Genomic DNA, 22,724 nt, shown 5'->3' with positions numbered 1-22,724 from the left:
AGCAGACAGAGCAGATTGAAATATCGCTTTCTACATGTTTATGCCGGTCTACACAGGTGAGTGCATTGATAAGTATTGACTTTTTACTCACAAAGGTTTAATTGTAGCCTATTTACAGAAAAGAGACTAGCATGAGTTCATCTGCCCCGTGGCCGTTGGTAATCCTCTCTGTATCGTTCCCAGTCAGGTGTTTTAACGCACATCTTGACTCAGCTGTGTGTGTGGAGCTTGGGCATCGCTGTACAGAATCCCAGCATGTGAATAGAGATGCAAATACAGGGGGCTGGATTTTTGTTCTAAATGCTTGAAATGATAAATAACAGAACGCATGTTTTCCTCTTTACATTTTGTGAATTCATGATTATACTGTGGGCCAGACTAAAAGCTCCGGCGGGCTGGATGTGGCCCGCGGGCCACCAGTTGACATTGGCTGCTTTATAGACTGATCTGAGGATTGACCTCATAGGATTGCAGAAATGACTTATTTAAACCTGAAACTGACATAAAATTGCCAGTGCATTTACATAAATACCAAAAACTTGTCCATGCTTTTATCTTCAGTAGACTTGACTACTGTAACGGTGTCTTTACAGGTCTCCCTAATAAAAATAAATAAATAAATAAATAAAAAAATCAAATCAGACAGCTGCAGCTGATTCAGAACGCTGCTGCTTGAGTCCTCACTAAGACCAAGAGAGTGGATCACATCACTCCAGTACTGAAGTCTCTACACTGGCTTCCAGTGCCTCAAATAATTGATTTCAAAATACTTTTGCTGGTTTATAAATCACTAAAAAGGTTTAGGGCCAAAATACATTTCTGATCTGCTACCATACTATGACCCACCCAGACCTCTCAGGTCGTCTGGAACAGGTCTACTTGTTGTCCCCAGAGTCAGAACTAAACAGGGGGAAGCAGGGTTCATTTTTTATGCTCCACATATTTGGAACAAACTCCCAGAAAACTGCAGGTCCGCTGCAACTCTCAGTTCTTTTAAATCAATGCTGAAGACCTCTCTTTTTGATGTTGCTTTTCTTTAAATAACCTATGTTATCTGCTTTTATATGTTTAACTGTTTTAACTTTAATTTCTTATACTGCACTGTAACTTTTATTATTATACTGCACTATTAATTTCATTTATGTCTTTTAATGTTTTTAAATTGTTTTAATTGTTTCCTAACTGCTCTTTCATGTTTTATGTAAAGCACTTTGAATTGCCCTGTTGCTGAAATGTGCTATATAAATAAAGCTGCCTTGCCTTAATTCAAGGCCTTAAGTGAAAATAACTGCAATAGCATAACAGTGACACTATAACATTTAGTTTTCAGTGACAACATTCTGTGGGGACTGTTAATACTATAGATATAGCATGCTATATTAATGACAAAGAATAGAGAACTTCGGATAACTAACTAGGTTAATTAGGTATTTCTTGTATTTCACTCTAGCTAGACTATTGTTTACCATAGTCAGCTAAAACATCCCTTTCTTTACCTCAAGTAAAGCTGTAGCTAAAGTTAAGCAAGTAAAAGTCATTAACAAAAACTTACAATTTCACTCTGTAGCCTATCACTAACTCTGTGTGCAGTAGCAAGTTCAGACCAAAGAAAGACACCAACGAGACGGTGTAGCCTATCATCTTCATAGCCATCGACTCTTTGTATTTCTGTTTAACTTTTGAATTTCCGTTTTTTTGGTAGCTGGATATATTATTTGTTGTTTCTAAATATGAATTTGGATAACGTTAGCGATAGTGAGATGCTTGCTACAGTTGCATTTCGAGTGATAAATCGGCGAAAACAACGTTTTATTTCTCGGATTTCCTGCTTTGCTTTAATGCCGCCAGGCGCTCTCTCTCTTCAGTCCCTCTCTACCTCGCTCGTCCACATACCGTTACGTGCACGCAGGCTCGTTGAGCCTCCGTTTCAGCCTTTTCCACCAGCTGACAGTTCGTGAAATATAAATAAAAACAGACTGGCTGCAGTGCACGACGACACAAACCGATGAATGGTGAAGGAAGATTGATTGATTCAAAGTAGTGAGTGATACAGAGTGCACTGTAAAAAAAAAAAAAAAAAAAAAAAAAAATATATTAATTTTTCTAATTATTTGGGGGGGCTTAGGAACATTTTGGGGTAGCTTCAGCCCCCCTATAACAGGCCTAACGACGTCCCTGGTGGCGGGGTTAAGAAAATTAAATTGTTTTGTGATTTTTTTTTGCGACGATTTAAAAAATCTATTCCTTTCCCCCAAATGCATTTTTTTTAGACCAATGATTCACCTATTATTTTCTGTTTATACGGTACCGCTGACGGTGACTACATCACCAAACAGACGGAAAAGCAGAAAATTCAAGTTATGTACTTGAAATAAATGTCAGGCTGACCAATTGACTTGTGATGTGCATTCTCTTAAAAAACAAAGTTTTTAGAAAATGTCTCAGGACAGTGTCTCTAGAAGTGTTTTTTTTTTTTTTTTTTCCAACTTTTGTTTTTGTTAACGAAGTAAAAGAAAAATCACAATACTCCGAGAATCGCAATAACTGAAAATCGCACCCATGTGTCGTGAAAAAAAAAATATATGTATCTAAATCGGGACAAAAGCATATCGTCCCAGCCCTAACAGCTATTGTGTTTGATCACTGGCCACTTTACACCTCTTATTCAGATTTTCTTCAGCCAATATTTTGTGTTAGTTAACTCCACTGCCTTCTACGAGACCAGAGTCACTAATGGGGGCAGGGAGACATTGCACGTTGAAGGTGCTGGAAAGGGTTTTCACTGAGTAATTGCCTTTAGGATTAAGAAAGTGCAGCTAGAAAAACTGTATACATATAATATGTGATATATACAGTATATATAATTTCCTGTTCTCCTTCATGTGGTATAATTGTTACAGTGTCATTTAGGAAAATGTTAAAGTATGATTTTTTTTATGAGTTGTAAACTGCTAAATAAAGTTATTAAACTCAAAAGAACTGACAAACCACACCCATTAAAATCCACTTTGTCTTTCAATATGCAAGACAAATAAAGACATAAATTAGGCCCATATTAAATACTTCATGGTGTTCCACTCGGGGATATCTGCATAAAACCAGGAATTCCCTTGCAGCTATTAGATTATGCAAGTGGATAACAAAATAGAGACAATTGTGTGCCCAGCTCTGCTTGGACTTGTAATCTGGTACAGTAGTGGGATGGTCTTCTGGCACATACAGAACACATACACATCTCTCTGTCATTGCCCACACAGATTAGAGCAATGCTGTAAAAAAAAAAAAAAAAAAAAAAAAAAAAAAAGAAGGAAGAAGCAACATTCCTGCTGTTTATCTAGTCATCTGATCTGGCTAGCGAGTCATGTGTTGGAGGCTTGGCAGCATGCTTTAGGCTAACACTAGGTTAACATATTCTGCTATGTATTCAGTTATTCATTCACACTGCTCTCTCTTAATGCGAATACGCTGCATCCCATCGAAAACACAAATGCTGCAGTGAAGAGGACTTTGCATTTGACACATTTGTAGCTTACTGGTTTTAGGTTGCTTGGAGAATGCTATGTATCAGAAAACCGTTTCTCATTCCACAAACAGCATTGATTTTCTCTTTTTTTTCTGCTTATTGAAACCTCTGTTTTAGGAAACCACAAACAGCAACCTGCGATACCTTAGATACAGTATGGTATCTCGGGTGATCAGAAGGACAAGTTTGATTTGGTCTCTTCATGTCACACAAACAAATACATCAATACACAAGTAGACACAAAAATCAATCAATAGGGACGCCTGATTAGCTCACCTGGTAGAGCATGCGCCCATATATAGAGGTTTACTCCTCGACGCAGCGGCCGCGGGTTCGACTCTGATCTGCGGCCCTTTACTGCATGTCATTCTCCTTCTCTCTCCCCATTCAAGTCTAAGCTGTCCTATACAAATAAAAGGCCTAAAATGCAAAAAAAAAAAAATCTTTATAAAAAAATAATCACTCAATAGTGTCTCTAAAGTCTTAGTTTCCCTCCTTAAAATACTGACCGTGTGATAAATGTACCATTTATTTTGCTGACTTCAAAAGATCCTCATCAGTGTAATTGTGAAGCCCTATTCTCTCTATTATTGGGCTGGCTAGGTAATAATAGCTATCCAGGAGAGAATGGTACAAGATCAAGTTTTGCATTCTGGAGCAGAGGTCGACAGTTTAATTGGAAGTGCAAATTGCGTTCACATGTATCCCCATAGTGGATTGAGCCATGGGTAAAGTGAAATGTGCACACCGCGAGCGTGTGTGCATTTAAAAAGGAGAAGGGAGGATGGAAGAATCAAAGAGTGTAGGGAAGGCCAATATCTCTCTCATTCAGTTGCAATGTATTTTTAGAGCCACACGTGTAGCAGAGCTACAATTATTATTTACTGAAGTGTTGTTTTTACTCTTCTAAGCCTCTTTCACACAAACCATGATGCTTCCGCTGCCTGCTTCTGAATCAGCTAAGCTAATGCTGCCAATTTTTTTGTTAAGAAACAGTAAATATTGACTTGATGACGGCAGATCCCATCTGTTGGTGCGAGAGTAAGCATCTCCCTCTCTGTCTGCTTTGCTTTTCGCTCGTCACCTCTTCCGCTCTCTCTGCTGCTGGCTGAGAGTCTGCAGAGAATACCCCTGTCATTATATTCACCCTCCAGCCACACTTACCCTTGCACTGAAGACGCACTCATCATTGATCTCTCCCTCCTACTTTAAGCAAACGCTGTGCTCACATATTAATCTACAACATCTGGACCAGCAAGGGCTGAAGCCAAGTTTTGATCAGTTGTGTTGTATTTGAAGCCGAGACTGATGGAGTGGAGTTTGAGTTTATCAGCGAAGAGAGCAGAGGGCGATGCAGGGATTTGCTGAGCTTTTTAGTAGTGTCACAGGCTAGCAGAACCGTGCATCCATGATGATAAAGTGTTATATGTTTAGGTTTCATAGGTTTTCTATGCAAGTGCTCACTCTAAGTGAGGTTAGACTTTTTAAGATAAGGTATAACTATGTTCTTCGACGACAAAACAACTAAGCCTAAATCGGGTCTACTGTAGTGTGGCTCAAGTAGATGTAGACATTCTAACTCTTTACCACAACTAGACATACAGTCATTGAAGCTAATATTCTTGAACTTCATTGCACAAATATTCAATGATTTTTTTTTTTTTTTTTTTTTTTATGATTCAAAACCTCCCTTTCTTCTGTTTTTATATTTACATTTAGATGAACATCAAACTGTTTTGGTTTTGTTTTGAGCCATTTTGGCCATGATTAAGCAGGTTGAGGTGCTGTTTAAAACCGAAAGTATCAAAATGCTCAATCCACAGAGAAATGCACACAACCTATATTCAGAAATGGTGCCTTTAAACAAGGCATCAGGATTTCCGTACGGTTGTGATGTCACACCTATACCAAAAGTGAAAGTGCTGCGACAGTGCCGTTACAGTCATTCCCCGGCTGCAATGACAGAGAGTCTGCGAGCACAGATACGGAAAACCCGGAAACGGTGACTAATCAGAGCAGACTGGGCTGTTTCGGAAGGGGGGCTTAAAGAGACTGTCGCTAAAATGAAGCATTTCAGACAGAGGGTTAATTCAGGGTATATTCAAAAAGCCAGTGAAAAAAATAATGTGCTTTTTGAACATTAAAGTATGTAAACATGAGGGCTGTGCACTAAAAGTCGAATATTAGAATAGGCCTGTCCCCGACTAAGAATTTTTAAGTCTTGCCTATCGTCGAATTAAAAACTCGCAATAGGAGTTGATGTAGGTATGTTGACTCTGCTGCTGCTGCTGGGGACACTGCTGCTAGTACAGGCATTGTTGATGCATGACTGCTGCTGCTACAGCACATGAGTTTGGACCATTTGTAAGGATTTGAAGAGAGGTGCTTAATAGGAGCCACCATTGACTCTAACACTGGATGAGCCTGATGTTCTTTTTAGTACTTCTGTTTTTCTGAGCCAAATGATACTTTAATCATGACACAGAGAGTGACATGTTCATTTACTACAGTAATTCTTTATATTGTAAAGTAAAAAAAAAAAAAAAAAAAAAAACACTTTGATAGAGTTCCTATGATTTCTATAAAATGTTATCCAAAAGGTTATTGACCTGAGCCTTGTGTCACTGTATTGTACTTACATTATTTTATAACATTTTTTAATCCTGGGGAGGTTAATAGGTTTGGTTAGCAGATACATAAGAGGCCACCTTAAAATGAGCAAATGCACTTTCCCTGCTGTACCAAATACATGTTGAAATAAACTGAACCATGACCACAAAACTGAGAAACATGAACCGTGTCTATTGTGAGTCATTCTATCCCTCATTGACTACAAAGAGGGGAACTCTGTTTCCGTCTGTCACATCTTTGCTAACATGCAACCACTTTAGGACAAAATGGAAAACCAGCAAGCGATTGTTACGGTGATTGCTTCTTCTTCTACTGAATTGGTCCTATGCCGAGAACCACTACAGAATTTGGGGCAAAGTTATATCATGTTTTACAAATCCCCAAAAGAGGGCAGCTGCTGAACAAAGGCTTGGTCAGGACCATCCATCCATCCATCCATCCATCTTCGTCCGCTTATCCGGTGTCGGGTCGCGGGGGGAGCAGCTCCAGCAGGGGACCCCAAACTTCCCTTTCCCGAGCAACATTAACCAGCTCCGACTGGGGGATCCCGAGGCGTTCCCAGGCCAGGTTGGAGATATAATCCCTCCACCTAGTCCTGGGTCTTCCCCGAGGCCTCCTCCCAGCTGGACGTGCCTGGAACACCTCCCTAGGGAGGCGCCCAGGGGGCATCCTTACCAGATGCCCGAACCACCTCAACTGGCTCCTTTCGACGCAAAGGAGCAGCGGCTCTACTCCGAGCTCCTCACGGATGACTGAGCTTCTCACCCTATCTCTAAGGGAGACGCCAGCCACCCTCCTGAGGAAACCCATTTCGCCCGCTTGTACCCTGGATCTCGTTCTTTCGGTCATGACCCAGCCTTCATGACCATAGGTGAGGGTAGGAACGAAAACTGACCGGTAGATCGAGAGCTTTGCCTTCTGGCTCAGCTCTCTTTTCGTCACAACAGTGCGATAGATTGAATGCAATACCGCACCCGCTGCGCCTATTCTCCGACCAATCTCCCGCTCCATTGTCCCCTCACTCGCGAACAAAACCCCAAGGTACTTGAACTCCTTCACTTGGGGTAAGGACTCATTCCCTACCTGGAGAAGGCATTCCATCGGTTTCCTGCTGAGAACCATGGCCTCCGATTTAGAGGTGCTGATCCTCATCCCAACCGCTTGACACTCGGTTGCGAACCGATCCAGTGAGTGCTGAAGGTCGCAGGCCGATGATGCCATCAGGACCACATCATCTGCAAAGAGCAGCGATGAGATCCCCAGCCCACCAAACTGCAACCCCTCCCCACCCCGACTACGCCTCGATATCCTGTCCATAAATATTACAAACAGGATTGGTGACAAAGCGGTCAGGACCAATGAACTGGTAATGTGGAAAGTCTTATACACGTTTTATATTTACCAACTGATGTGTGTTAGAGTCCTGTGCTATGTGGGAATCATAGATTACAATGACGACCAAAAATAGGGGGAAATAAATAAGCTAACGGTGACAAAAGAAAGACATTGTACTAAAATAAAAAAGGACAATAATTTATGATACATCCTGCAATCACTTTAAGTGACAAGCATACTTTTTCTAAAAGAGCTATTGGGTTATCCATTTCTTCCGTTAGCACAGTGCAGTGAATATTAATAAGTAGCCAGGAAATAACAGGGCACTGACATCTCAAAAGTCAGCAGATAATCTCAGATATATAGCATATTCATGAATAGAGAGACGGAACAGTGTGTAAAATCTGTCTCTATGCAGTATATCATGCTTTAAGTTTTAAAAATAGTTTAGAATATTAAAGTCTCCTTATGGGCCTTATTTTTGCCATTGCACTGATGCGTTGCTTGTTATGGAAATAACAGCATACATATTTACAGCGTACTTGCAATAAAGCAAATATAGTTTGGGATAATGAAAATGTATACCTCTCTACTAAAGTAGAAAGCATCTGAAAATTAAATCAGGCCCAGCCAACATCCCAGCCTGCATGCTGCTCAATATATTATTAACACAGATTACATCATTAATACAGAACATATTATAGAGAGCAATCACCTCTCAGCCGCATTACAGTTTCTAGCTTGGCATAAGGGAGCATACAGCAGCAGCAGCAGCAGCAGCAGCCACACAACCTGCTTATCACTGAGTGATGTCTGGCTCTGGATCGGCAAACGCTTCACATCAGTCTGGTATGAAAGATACGGTGAAAAATAGGGCCTCTTGCTTTCATCACTCAGCACAGATCCAACAAAATGTCAGTCGTTTCCAGCTCTCAATGCAACTTGTTTGCAATGTTGAACACTTTAAAAAAGCATCTGTATTCACTGATGAGACCTTAACGAGCAAAAACGCAAAATAAGAGACCGAAGGATAACGGAGCTAAATATCAGATGGCATTATCATTCCTCACCTTTTGATAGTTTTTTTCCCCCCCCACCCCTTTTGTTTTTTGTGCATCCAAAAACCCATTAGATTACACACTGAGACATCAACAGATTACATAATCATCAAGGAGGCCTACAGGCAGGATGACGCCATATGTTTCATACACATTATGCATACACTTTCATCAATTGCCTTAATTAATGCAGATTAAGTTATAATGTATCACATTTTAAAAGTTATTAATATGCAATCATGAACCGGATGCTCTGGAAAGAAGAAACTCATATTGAAAAGGTAACCTGTATTATACTAAATTATGGGAACAGATCCTTTTCATCAATTGCTACCAGATGGTAGCCACCAGTGCCGTTAGACAGAACTGGGACTGAATAAAAATAAATGAAGACAAATAAATATGTGTCGCTGCAGTAACCACTGGCAGTGAACAACCCCAAAACTCACCAGTTCAGCATCAATAACATTCAGTGGGAGGAGCTCATGTCTTGGCCTGCAAAGACAAAAAAGGACATACAGTAAGAAGGAGAGAGAATTTCATAAATCACAGAGGCCTGGATCTGGACTTATTTGGATGAGATCTAAAACCCTGCTATACAGTAGGAAGGGCAGGAACTGAGTCGAACCACACAGAGAGACAAGCGGATCCCACATCGCGCAACTCCCCTGCCAAGGAAAACAAAGTAGATTGCAATATCGACAAACCGCTTCACCACGGCCGTAGCTTGTCAGACTTTAACAATAAGAACATGCCGAGGGCTGTGATTCAACATATTTTTGACATACTACCACAACACTAGGCCTGTCTGTTGGTGTGCCAGGCTGCTTGTCTGTTGGCCTATCAATCCATGTGGCTGTCTGTCTGCACTTCCACATTTAAAGATCCTTCTGTGAGGCCTTTAAACATCCATGAGGATGACTGACAGCTTTGTCAAGAATGCTGTGAGAAGAAACTGCACTGTGATCAAAACCTGATAGGCCCATCAAAACAAAAAGGGATGGAACTGAAGACTGCCAAGCTAATAAAAAGACAAGATCATCCTAATTATAAAAAGAAAGAAGAAAATAAATAAGAAGGGAAACGAGCGAGGGAGCACGCCAGCTATCAAAAGAGAAACAAGCAATTGAGATGTACGCAGTAAACTGGCAGGCAGTGGGATGGATTACAACAAAGTCCCTCCAGAATAAACCTCTAACCTTCGAGCAATTCAATATGATGTTGGCAAGTGCGTCACTGTGAAAACATACAAAAAGAGATTTTCTCACTTCATTGCTGTTTTCAAGCAAACCCTACAGCTACATTCAGGCTACACACAGAAAAACAAGCATCCCAAAAGATAACACTGGGCATAGTTTGGCTTAGACAAAGTTCATGGCCTAATCAATCTAATTCTGTACTGTATCTATGGCTGCCAACACAGTCACATTTGTAAACCCAGAATTTCTATTTCTAATAAATGATTGGCATAGCATGCATGTGCCAGGATGTCGTTTTCCTTTCCTCCTTCTCCCTTGCATGCCGTCGTTTAATCCAGGACTCAAAATCTAGTTTTGTTGTTAGCCTCTCGGTGACTCAAAGCAAAGATATTGTTATTCTGTCCGGCTAAATGCACAGATATTAGAAAAAAGGAGAAAAAAAAAAGAAATACTGCAATTTACCTTCAATCTCTCAAATTCTGAACAGTAAATTAAATTACACCACACTACGTGTGACTCGTTTTCAAGGTATTACACAATAAGGCTCTTCGACCACTCTGTACTTTCATCACATTAACAGCCAGCCGAACTACAGTAGAGCAACAACTACAGGAGATTAGCCTTTGGAAAATATTTAATTTCCTAAAAGCTATATGGATACAATTAGCCAGGCAAACTCTTAAAAGTGTGCCAGTCAGCGTTCACAAAATCGGAAGATTATAGAATATCCGCGACACCAAAATGACATTAAATTTAAAATGAAAATGTTTTTTTCAAGTATAATGAAACATAGGATGCAAAAGGTGCAGTTAGTTTTGTTCCTCAAATCATAATATACCTTGTAATAGCGGGTGATAACAATGATCATAGTACAGTTGCAATTTGCAAAAAATAATAATAGGGATTACCATTAAAGCCCTAATCATGCAGCTATCCTATTAGCAAATAGGATAGCACTGGACTGTTCAGCACCTCCTGAAAATAACCAGATTCTATCAAAGGCACTTAACACTGAGTGCACCAAAGATATTGCCCTTACAACGTCATCTGGTCCAAAAAAAGAAAATAATAAAACACCTGCACACCCTCAGTCAGCCTTTAAGCTTCTTAGGCCACTGCTATTCATCAAAATGCTTTACAGTCTGGGTTTAAGCCTAAGGTAAGGGATTGTTATTGTTTAAGGGAAAGTCATGTTTGCCTCTGTAATCACCAGTAAAACGTTTACGTTGCAATGTCAATATGTCAGAGCAGAATTTGCTTTTCTTAACATAATAGTTGTGATCTTCCATGGGCAGCAGATGACACACTTTGGAACGAGGGGTGGGGGACAACTTTCTGTAATTTTACAGCAATAGACAATGACACACTTTGCGATCCGTGACCAAAAGCCTGCTGAGATTAGATACGGTGGCCAAACAACATTAAGATAAACTGTAATACACCTGTGCTGCATTTTACAAGACGAACATAGGGTTCCTCTGCAAATATGGCTCATAATTTATAAGGGGACACACCAAGTCGGTGTGAACAGATGGGATAGCCAAACAAGCTTGTTAAGGCAGCGCCATCTACACACATTCATCAATTTATTTTGAAGGCTGCCAAGCGAAACCTTGAGCGAAATAAAACATTATGGGCTATTTGCACTGCAAATAAGCCTACGGAGTTACATGCAGGTTATTCCTGAACAAATAACACTCTCTACCTTCTGGGTGTGTGTGATAAAACAGGTTTTGAAAATAGAAACCTGCTGTCTGACTCTAGGTCGAACTAGAGTCAAACTAAGCAACGCTGTCATTTGAACCAGCATCAAAGTATTTGTATTTCTTTCCCTTAATAAAAATGGATGAGAAGTTCCAAACAAGAAATTGACATTGATTTAACCTAGAATCAATGACAAGGTATCAACACTGAAATATAATATTCAACATCTTTTTTAACTCATTCATGTCATGCAAATGGACTGAATGCACTGAATACAGACCAAACACCAAAATCCAATACCATTTTAACATCTTCCTGCTCATTGGTTAAAATGAATGGCATTGAAGATAGACTAAACACTAACTACGTTCTGGTTGTCCTGACAGTCAATCAATGACACCTTGCTGTCTGGGATGTATGCATGGCAGCTGCAGCTCCCACATTCACATGCACCAGTTTAACAGATTTAATTAACATTATAGTAGGATTCTTTGGCGGGTAGGTGGGATGCGAATACTGCAGTGCAGCAAGCCACAATGTACACACATCGGTGTAACGTTAAATATAGGACATAAAAAGCACGGCTTGTCCGTTGACTTTTATGGCCACTGTGTGCATGCAGTGTGCACTATGCCTGGCTTCGGATCTGTCCCGCTACTACAGCTAGCTCCACTGGCTAGCCTCCCAGCCGATGGAAACATCAATAATCCCTGCATTTCACGAAGTTATCAAGCCGCGGCGGCTCTCTTCTCTATCGCGTTTACCTGGAAGAAAAGCCACAGTGCCGAGGAAAGCGAGACTAAATTCGATATACAATTGATAAAAAAGGTCCATTTCTATGCGCCTGGCTAGCTAGCTAGCAAAAGCTACTGTCTCCAGCGGTGTGTATGTGTGAGAGAGACAGAGCGAGGCAGCGAGAGGATGTCTGAATGATGAGAGCAGGATTTGAAGGGAGCCTCTGAAAGCTACTATAGCGTGATGGAGTTAACTGAAAAGGGTCCGTCCAGCAGCTAAACAAACACATTCAATTCAACATAGTCTAGCTCACGTTTTAACGGAGCAAGTCGGCACAGTGACGTTAACTCTAAATGCTCCGTTAACAGCAATGAGAGAGTGTTTGTTTCTTACTTGATATCGGTGTTGGGGACGGGTTTAATCCGACGGCGAAAAGAAACGATGCTTTGCAGAGTCCGGGTCGGGATATTCTCTCTGTCTGTCTGTCTGTCTGTCTGCGTCTCTGCCCGTGTGTCTTCCAGTGGCTGCTTCTCTATCCCGTCGACCTCCGACTCTCTGCCCTGTCTCCCTGCTGCCGGAGTGTCCCGGTGCTCTTGTACCACTCGCCCTCCAGTGGAGAATGAACGTGGCCCTGATGCGCTTTGATTAGGAACCCCCCTCTTCAGCTGCTGCAGCGCACGCGCCCCCCACCACCACCACCACCACCACCACCCCTCAACAAACGTGAATTTAAGTGCGTGCGTGCGTGCGCGAGCGTTTGTGTGTGTACAAGAGTGTGCGCAGATGAGTGAATGAGTGTGCCTTGGGTTGACAGAGTGAGTCATCCAGCAGAACCAGACCCAGCTCCTCCCTGCTTTTCTCTAACAGCTGACTACTGTAGCCGCCATGCGTTGATAAAGACAAACACTGCCTCCCCCCTCCTCCCTTTGTAAAGTCACTGCTCTGTTTTTCTGTGTGGCTGCTGTGGCTGAAATGAATCTTTATGACATTAATTCATAACCATAGCCTGATTATAATAATAATCTGATCCACAATTAAGTCAGATATTGATGGAATGTAAAGTTGCAAGTGTAAAATGGGAAGATATAGTGGACTTTGGGGAGACGGGAAATGCATGTTCTTCTGTGGAAACTGTTGAAGCATTTTTCTTTACAGGGCTGTGCCAGCATTGCTGACTTGTGAGCGACACATTTAAAAAGAATGGTCAAAACAGATGCAGAAGAGCTATCCTAATGTAACATTAGACCAGTATACATTAGACCCACCCTGCAAGGTCAAAGTCTACATATTTCAAACTAAACACTCCTAGATTGTAGCGCATGCTTTGTGTTAAAATTTTGTGTCTTCAAATAACCATGATGAGGATTTTTTTCAGACTTAAGACAGGTCCTCCAGAGCCACAGAAGAAGTTATACAACTGTTTTCACAGTAGTACCCCTAACGAAATGGATGTTTATTTGTCAAATCAATGGAGTACCCTTGCAACCACTGCAATTAATTTGTTTCCCAATCCCTGTGTCACAGAATATAAAAGTAGACTAAACCGCTGAAACATTAAAAGGAATATCCCTCTGATACAGTGCATGCTCTTGCATTTCTGTGCTCATTAAGACTTAATTGTCTAGAAAATATGTGGTGAAAGTCCTCCAAAGAAAGGACACGTGTGCTTTTCCTCATCTCTCTTAAAAGAGAACATTTTAGGTTTTGGAGCATGGTTTTATGGATAATGTTAGAATAACAATATGAATTGGACTCAGAATAGATTGAGCTAAGGTTTAATGTTAGCATTACTTTCGGGTTATGTCTTGGGTTTAGGATTAAGACTGGATTAGGTTTACATTTGGTTTAGATTAGGATATTTTAGGGCAAAGTGGAGAGGGCTAGGATTTGATTTAAGGCCAAGGACTGCAATTAGTCAGTGAAGATCATTTTAAGCACTAAAGCATGTAGGTTAACGTCTCCATGCATTTATGTGTCTATCAGTGTATGTGTGTGTCTGCTCAGTGTACCTTCCAAGCAGCACCCTGTGGTCCTCTCCTCTTCTGCTGTCCTAGTGCCTCATTAAAGCCCAGTTACAGGACACCTCCTCCTCTTCCCCGCAGCAGATGGACAGACGCAGGGTGATAATATATAATAATATCCTGGGAGTTTGTTTATATAACCCAGAGAATCTTATTAAAAAGTCGCTCTCCTTCCGTCTTGAACTCGGGGTTAATTAGCTCACTTCCTAGTTGCTGGTATGCATGGAGGCCTCTGAATGGTCACAGTGGTTGTTATAGGCGACCAGGCTTGACTTATCTCCTGTTGCCTGTTGGGATTCTGCTGAGGAGCTGAGACTGAGAAGGACACAGTGTTTATGTAGTGTGGAAAACCCACACACACACACACACACACACACACACACACACACACACACACACACACAGCTGAAGATTCACACTCTAAAGAACATGGAGGCAAGCTGTGGGGACACATGTCCACATGGCAATGCAGACATAGTATGCTTTTACACAGAAAACAAAAGGCACCAACACTCACACAATGTGTAACACGCTTTGTTTGAAAATGTGTTGGAGATTGAAAAGGTGTTATCACTGGGCATGGCAAAATAGTGGCAGCAGTATGTGAAATGAAACAGACGCTTGAGTGGATAAAAAAAAAGAAAGATTAATTTGACTTTTTAGGCACAGTATGTGCAATACAAACATGTCCCCAATGTACATGCATGTGCACATACTGTATATTCTCTCTGATGACACAAATGGTCTCGCATTGCCAGACAAAAGTCCTCACTATGTTTGTGCATTTTCAAAGCAAATTTGCATGACTGTTTTAACAATTATAATTTCAGTGCTTCTCAGTCTGTAAGTGGTAACCAGTGATTCATTAATGGAAGTCTTCCTCTTAGGGTTATTTCAAATATATTGTTACCTAGGAGATGATAGGAAGTAGGTCGTCAAGACTTCCCCATGCCCCTGAGTGTGTGACATACAAACCATACATACACGCCTACATACATACAGTACATACATGCCAAGTTGCCCCACAGATACTGCCAAACACAATCTCTATAGCTGGGTTTGCTTTCTTGTAATGCAGTTTTATAATTTTCAGTCTCTTTTGTACTCTGTTTCTCCGCCATCATTATTCAGTCTTTGCTATGTTACAGAGACTGTGGGGTAACCTTGAAATCTCTATTTTAAGTACAATAATAAAGCATGACGAGACGGTGACGAGGAAGGCAAACCAAATGTAAACACAACCCGCAATTAAGGACTGGAGAAAAGAAAGATAAGACAATAGAACTACTGTATTGAGGAACTGTTTGATAACTGAATACAAGAAGGTGATGTAAAGCTAAGAAGACAATGAAGACAATGAAGTGAGGTATGAATGACTGAAATGAATGTTATTAAAACATGTATGACATAGACAAATATTAAGTGGTAAAAATTAAAACACAATTCTATTCAATGACAAATCAAAAGACACTCTCCACTCCAGCAAAGTACAACAATAGCCACATTTATTTTAATTACAGGCAAATTCCCTTTACACTATTTTTTTTAAAATCAACTTCATGTTTTATCCTTTATGTCATACATACATTAACATTTCCAGAGTGCATACACGTAAGTTGATGAGAAGGGGAGGGGTGGGGGGGGGGACTGTTAAATAAAGTGATTCAAGACTAAAAAGAAGGATGTCTCGCATTTCTTATGAGACACATGTCAAATACTGCTCATCACAAGCATTACTCAGTAGTGGTACTGTACTTAAAAGTGCACACAGCCTATTCAATATCAGACAGCTTCATATAATATAATATAATGGCAATTTAAACAATGATGCATTTCACACATTCAACATCAAACAAGGCAAACCAAGGCACAGGACTCTCACATCAATATCTTTTTAAAAAGTAGTTTGTACTTACATTGCAGGTAATCCTTCACATTCAACGTTTTTTGTCGTTTTTTTTCAGCTGAAATATGATTTAATATCAAATGGCCCGTGAGTTAAATGGCACTGGACAGCTAGGAAGCCCAAAACACTTCCTCATGGTTACTAAATGGGCACAGTTTCTAAGTTAAAGAGGAAATAGTGCAGTTGTTCATTAGATCAGATCAACGCTGGTGTTTCACAGATATAAACTAAGCTTGTGGTGTCTGAACATAACTGAACTATTCCCCCACTTCAAACAACAGCTACCAATTGTGGGTGAACATTGGGTGACATACTTCCTGTGTTCCTGAGCATCTGCTCTGTGTACTAGGGAACTACACACACATTCCACTGTAGGTACACAATAAACCACTTAAGAGGAAGGTCATTGCTCTTTAAAACTACAGCAGAATCCTCTTTTTTTGTTTGAATATCATGGTTTGACTGTTTTAGTTCAAGAGAACAAAGGTGACGAATACAATGGGCAACCTGGTAACTTGAGCCAGCTACTGTTGGATCTAAGAAAAGGGTGTGTTGTTATGTGGGTATGTCTTATTTTAGTCCTGTCCAGCTAACGCCACAGTGATGTATCAAGCCACACTGGGTCCACACTGTTTTGCAGGTTTTAGTTTAAATGTTTCCAAGAAAATAGATTTACATTTAATAAACATCTCTGCTACAGAGCTACTGTAACATTTACAGTTGTTCAAATACATGCAGATACTGTACAACACACCTTCTCTTCACTTCCTCTGTGGGCAGAATTGCCCACAAACAACACAAACTAGCCAAGGAAAAAGAACGACACTGCATAATATTACCAGGCCAAATCTCATACAAACCAAATAATGGTTAAAAAGGGTGGTGTTTCAAACAAAATAGCAGCAACACATAGGCTTAGTTCTGTGAGAACAAAATCGAGAACCAGCAAGCCACCAGTGCCTGTGGGTTAAACTAAAAGAGTTACATAGTTACATAGGAGCCTTCAGTGCAAAAAAGTAAAGGTGAATTTAAATCTTATAAAGATGGAGGCTTTAAAGGCTGAATATGCAGTGGTTTCTTTACAGTACAAGTTGACTCCACTTAAAGGACAATGTCCGCTGTAATTGAAATCAAAACCTTGGCACCACACACCTCACGAATCACCACTGCTGTCAATATCATGATAATAAAAAAGAATAAAAATAAACTACTCTCTCTGTGCAATAGTTCAAGTAAGTTATTTCCTGCAAATAGTTAGTGCTTTGTAACACATCCTGTGGCCGTACCGAAAGAGACGACAACATAAAGGTAACATATAAATACACAAAAAAAGTTACTATTTACATTTAACAGTTTTCTGGACAAGACTGCACTCTACACAGAGAGGACCTCTACTTACCAATTCAGGCTCAAATTTGATCTAATCCTCCCATTGGTTACAATAAGGACCAAAGTTGGAGCAGTGTCATCCTAGATCTGCGGTCACAAACACATCCACCAATCAGTGTCCCAGTGTGAAGCAAAGCAACGAGGTTAAATCTCTAAAGGGGCGTGTCGTAGACCCGTTCCGATGAGCCCTCCTCCATGTCGTCCTCCGACTGCAGCGCCTTGTGGTTTAGCCTCTCTGTTGTTGAGGAGGCAACAAGGTTTCCGTGGACACCTTCGTCGCTAAGCTTGGCCTTGCTGCTGTCCTGAACAAACTCTTGGATCTCCACGGGTAGCCGGCGAAATTTGTCCTGGTACTCTTGGTCCAGATCGCTCTGTAGCTGTGGAGGAAGAACACACACGTCAGCCAAGAATTCTTACATCAGAAGAAAAGGCACGACTAGAAGATTAAAGCTGTAAATTTGAAATGTGTTACACATACTACGTTTGATGATGCTCACAATGACAGAAAACAACGCAGATTGTGTCAATATGGTCACACAACTAACTTTTTAGCTTGCTAGTCACATTAGCTTATGACAAGAACATCAAATTAAAAAAACCTAAACTAAATAAGTCATTCTTTCCACGGATTTACAAGCTACAGTACTGCAAATGTTCCCTTGAGCAAAACTCTTAAAGGAATACGCCACCGTTTGTTGAAATAGGGCTTATCACGGTCTCCCCTAGCTGTAGATAGGTGGGCCAATGCATTTTTTTGTCTCAGTACAAGTAATTAGGTTGTTTTTTTTTTTTCTTTTGATGGTTCACTTTTACTCACGACATGCTAACCGTCAACAAAGGATTCCATTCACTACACTAAGCTAACTAGCGGTGGCGCTGCCGGTGTTGCACCGGACCAAAACAATGCGTTTACAAAAAAATGCGTTGGCCCACCTATCTACAGCTAGGGGAGACCGTGATAAGCCCTATTTCAACAAACGGTGGCGTATCCCTTTAACTATCACCTATTTCAGTTGAGCTGCTCAACAGCCGACAGTAGAATGATCACTTGACTTTTCATTGTACACAAAGGCTATAAAAGCAGATTTGAAAGTTTTACAGCTTATTTCATTTATTTGCATCAACTCCTGTGCAGGCAAAGTAGTTCTCAGAAGAAAATAAAGAAAACAATCAGCTATGTAAAACGCTTAGTAACCACATCTCATGGACCTGTTAAGTACAGGAACTTTTTATTGCAAGAAACTAACAAATTCCTTATCCATTTGTTTGGCTTCCTCGACCACATTGTTTTTAGCAGCCACTCTCTCAAATCTTGGATGTCTCACTGAAATAATTCCTACTTGTCACTACTTCACCATGCAGCCGTAATGTAACTAGATAAAGATATAGAGAGATACACAGATAGAGGTAGCACGATAGCTAGATAGAGATACAGTTTTTCATGTCATGCTGGCATGAATAAAAACCAATAGCTGCACAGAATTCAGAAAACCAATCCAACCAATTTAGGGTAGCCTATTCTTTGGAAACTAGACAAAAATGATTTGTACCTTGTGGAGTTTTCTTGTTAACTAACAAAAGTTATGTTTTCATTCAGAGTTTCTAACCAAAATGCATTGTGTGTATCCTTATTGACTTACAAATTCGTCAAATTAATTTCATTCCTCATGAAACATCTGTAAAGTCTATTTTTTAAATATTAGATAAAATATTTCAAATCCGGCATTATTTATCCCTATCTTTACTTGCTAGAAGTCTTCTTATTCCCTGCCTTTCTTGGCCCTTTGATATGGTTTGCGTGTTACCGCGGACAACTGCTGATCAGTGAAACAGCGTCAAACTAGCTGCAAGAATTGGGACTGGGTTGCATCCTTATGCGCAGGCACAACACAAACAAACTGGGGATCACACGTAACAACATTGCTCCATGGCGCTACCAGTTTTTTAAAACTCCACACATTACCATTGAGAAACATTAACATTCATTTGAACAAATGTTAGTCCCATATTCACTTTCATTTTAGCTCCTGAGAGAAATATCTGACTCCTTAGCTGCAACATGCTCCACTATGTTCATCAGCTAGTCACTAAGTTTGTCTGCATACAGGTAGCACACAGTGTTGTTTATCGGAGCTATTTAGCTGAAAACAGCTCCCTGGTGTGTCTGGAAATGATGCTGATGAGAACGCTGAGAGTAAGCCACCCAACAGCTGGTTTGGTTGTTGGGAGCCATAAAACCAAAACAATGAGCTGAAAGATGCAAAAAAAAACGCTTCAGAGACCTGAAGGGAACTAACCAGCCGACCAGGCCCTGGATGGGCCAGTCACAACCGTTTATCTCATATGGGGCGGATTTGATATGATTAACAACTTTTGGAGCCTTTACGCAAAATACGCAATTGGCTTGCGCACTGTCGACACAACAGCGAGCATAAACCTAGCTTAGTAGATAGGAGCGCCGTTGAGGCATTTTCGAAAACCAAGATGGCTGCAGCTGATGTGGAACTTTTTGTTGGAGTACCATAATTCTGGTGGCAAAAAATGGATGCTGCTATACCATCACAGCTCGTCTCTGAAGCTGTAGTCTGTTTACATTTGTCCGTCACTCAGCGATATTTCACATGTTGCGCTGCTCTGATTGGTTGTAGGTCTATGTAATTGCGTCCAAAAGGGCAAAAGCACTGAGATGTTCTAGACTGACTCGTATGTGTGATTTGGTCTGGCGATGTCAGGCTAGAAGGGAATTGCAGAGTTGCATAATAATTCTGTGTGGGTTTGTCACTATGGGCGACCCCTTTCACATGACACTTCATGTGACGTGATTGTTAATAAAAAAATATTGATTATTGATACAGCAACTCTAAATATTGCCAACAAGAATTCCAACACTGTTTTGCATGTGCTAGGCTACAGTACATCCTGTAAATTTTACCCATGACTGTTATCTAAAGATTATTTTCATATGAATTCTACTGTTATCTATAACTTATAGACTGAAAACAAGCAATCGATAAGTGATGGCCTTGAACCCTGACATTCAGCACTGAACAGGTACTTTGGTCGGCTGAGGTAGACCAGGATCCCCCTGTATCTATGTATATACACTCCCCTCCCCTGACTGAGAAATAGAAATGAGAAGCTGTTTTCTCCCAGGCATAGACGCCCCCAATGATTACAGATGACAAGATTGTATTCATTTCATTGTGAGCCAATAATTGCTGTAATGCTGATTTCTCTGTTTAACTACCCGGCTGGCTCCCACGGGAGGGTAGTAATTAAAAGAAAAGCCGGTAAGATGAATGGTGTCAGCTTCTCGCAGCTCAATACAGTCACGTCAGCGTTATGAGAGATCGAAAATACCTGCGAAATCTGAGAGGATTTGTCTGGGATCCATATTTTATCAGAGAAGCCTCTGTTAATCAACTAAGGGCCCACCTCAGACACCTGAAGTTGTTTACATCAAAAGTAAACAAATAATAATCTTAGTAGAAAACGCATCATGGACTCACTCGGACGAAAAGCCAAGGTCTGAAATACTGCTGCTGTAAATCTGCAAAAGCTTTGAGACATATACGCACCCCTACACAAACTTCAGACAGAGAAAGCTACTAAACAAAAAGCTTAATTGTCTTAGATGAACTCCTCTCCATCTAGCAATCTCCAATCAATACAGCGGCCATGAAATTCACAGCTGAAGCCCTGAATCGTTCAAGAAAAGAGGAGAGGATATAGAATAAAGGTCAAGGACCGCCATCCTGGTCCCCCCACTTCAGTTTATGAGACGGAAGATCAATTTCATTCAAGAGTGCTACATAGCAAAACGAGAGAACCTGGTTGTTACAATGTACTTGCCTTGACAGCACTTTGATGCATTGCTATACTGTAAATTAGATTGATGTTATATCCTGTGGATTATGATTAGGTATGTATACATGAGTATGGGCTGGGTATCAAACCACAGCTTTTGAGTACCGACTGAAATATGTCCATAGTATTGAGTATCGATAAACTGTCAAGTATCACAATTTGCCATTGAACGTTGAAAATCGGTTTATTTGATCAGATACTTCCTGACTCAAATCAGGATTATTATTATTTTCTCCTTAAGACTTAATTTACTTAGACAAAGCTCTGTATTTAATACTGTTGAATTAAGCAGTTTGGCATATTTTGGTAAATCTAAAAATGGTTGAAAAAGAAAACAAACAACAAAAAACAATTAATGTACAGATCTAGATAGAGACTACAGCTCAAAGGGTAAAAATTGCTAAAAGAAAAGTGAAGTTTACTGCTGTGCTCTGTCATAGCCTGTTGAAGGCTCAGGGAATTATGTTGGAAAAAGTCTGGTCTGGTATTCAGTAGTTTAATACTTCAGTTCCACAGTCTGTTGCCAAGTTGTCTTAACTTGGGGTTATCTAATTTTATCAAAGCATTTTCACCTTGTACATTGTATATCTCCATCGCAATTCACATACAGATCCTTTTCCATTTTGTAATCTGTATATACCACTGTTACTTGTCTGTGTATTACAATTTTCAGTATAAAACCATATTCTCAAAATGATAGCGTGTGCACTGACAAGTGAAAATGTGAAATGTGAAAGTGCAGACAGCCAGATAACAACAATAGCTACTGCAGTTGATGCTGTCTGTCTTCCTGTGTAATGAAGGAGCTCTTGACTTGTGGCTTTCTAATGTTTTGAGTGGAACAGCAGAGCCTGCTAAAGCCCCCACCAAGCACAGCATCTTAAGGTCACCTTCCCTGAAACATGTCTCTCTCTCTCTCTCTCTCTCTCTCTCTCTCACTCTCTCTGTGGGTCTGACAGAGCGGACATTGAGCACATCACAACCAGATGGCTAAAGATGCACCACAGCTCGTCTCTCTCTCCCTGCTCTGCACTGCGCATGACCTACTTAGGGGTGGGACAGTCTGCACACCGTGTGCGCGTGAATTATGTGTGTATGTACAAGTGCAGCTCGTCTTTACCCTGCCTGCTGAGGCAAAAAACACCCTCTGATTAAAACTGTCATCTTTCTCCCATCTGATGACACCCTGGCACATGTGAAGGAGGTGGAAGCAGGGGTGGGGGGGGGTGGGGGTAGAGCAGTCTGAGGGGCACCAGGCAGTTCTCAAAAAAGAAATGAGCATGTGTCTGTCTGCGTGCATGTATGTGTTTAATTTTTAAAAAAAATCTCAAGAATTGATAGAAAGATGTGTGGGTT

At 40.6% G+C, this 22,724-nt stretch overlaps 2 protein-coding genes across 3 annotated transcripts in view; both read right to left on the bottom strand.

Annotated features, from left to right (window-relative positions):
- The window catches only part of plcb4b (phospholipase C, beta 4b), a 95,415-nt gene extending 82,586 nt beyond the window's left edge, over positions 1 to 12,829 (bottom strand). Inside the window, 2 exon segments of the mRNA XM_028604949.1 lie at positions 8,997 to 9,042; positions 12,579 to 12,829. The gene's annotated coding sequence lies outside the window, so the exon portion shown is untranslated.
- Positions 12,830 to 15,808: 2,979 nt separating this feature from the next.
- plcb1l (phospholipase C beta 1-like) overlaps positions 15,809 to 22,724 on the bottom strand; it is a 119,165-nt gene continuing 112,249 nt past the window's right edge. For both annotated transcript variants that reach the window (XM_028604520.1, XM_028604522.1), the window contains exon 33: positions 15,809 to 17,878. In XM_028604520.1, the coding sequence (XP_028460321.1) occupies positions 17,654 to 17,878 (225 nt within the window). In that variant the 3' untranslated portion in view covers positions 15,809 to 17,653. The remainder of the gene's footprint in view (positions 17,879 to 22,724) is intronic.

This window comes from Perca flavescens, chromosome 18 (assembly GCF_004354835.1).
Source record: "Perca flavescens isolate YP-PL-M2 chromosome 18, PFLA_1.0, whole genome shotgun sequence".
NCBI lineage: Eukaryota > Metazoa > Chordata > Actinopteri > Perciformes > Percidae > Perca > Perca flavescens.
Note: the sequence above shows the minus strand (reverse complement) of the source record. Positions and strands in the feature narration are given on the sequence as shown.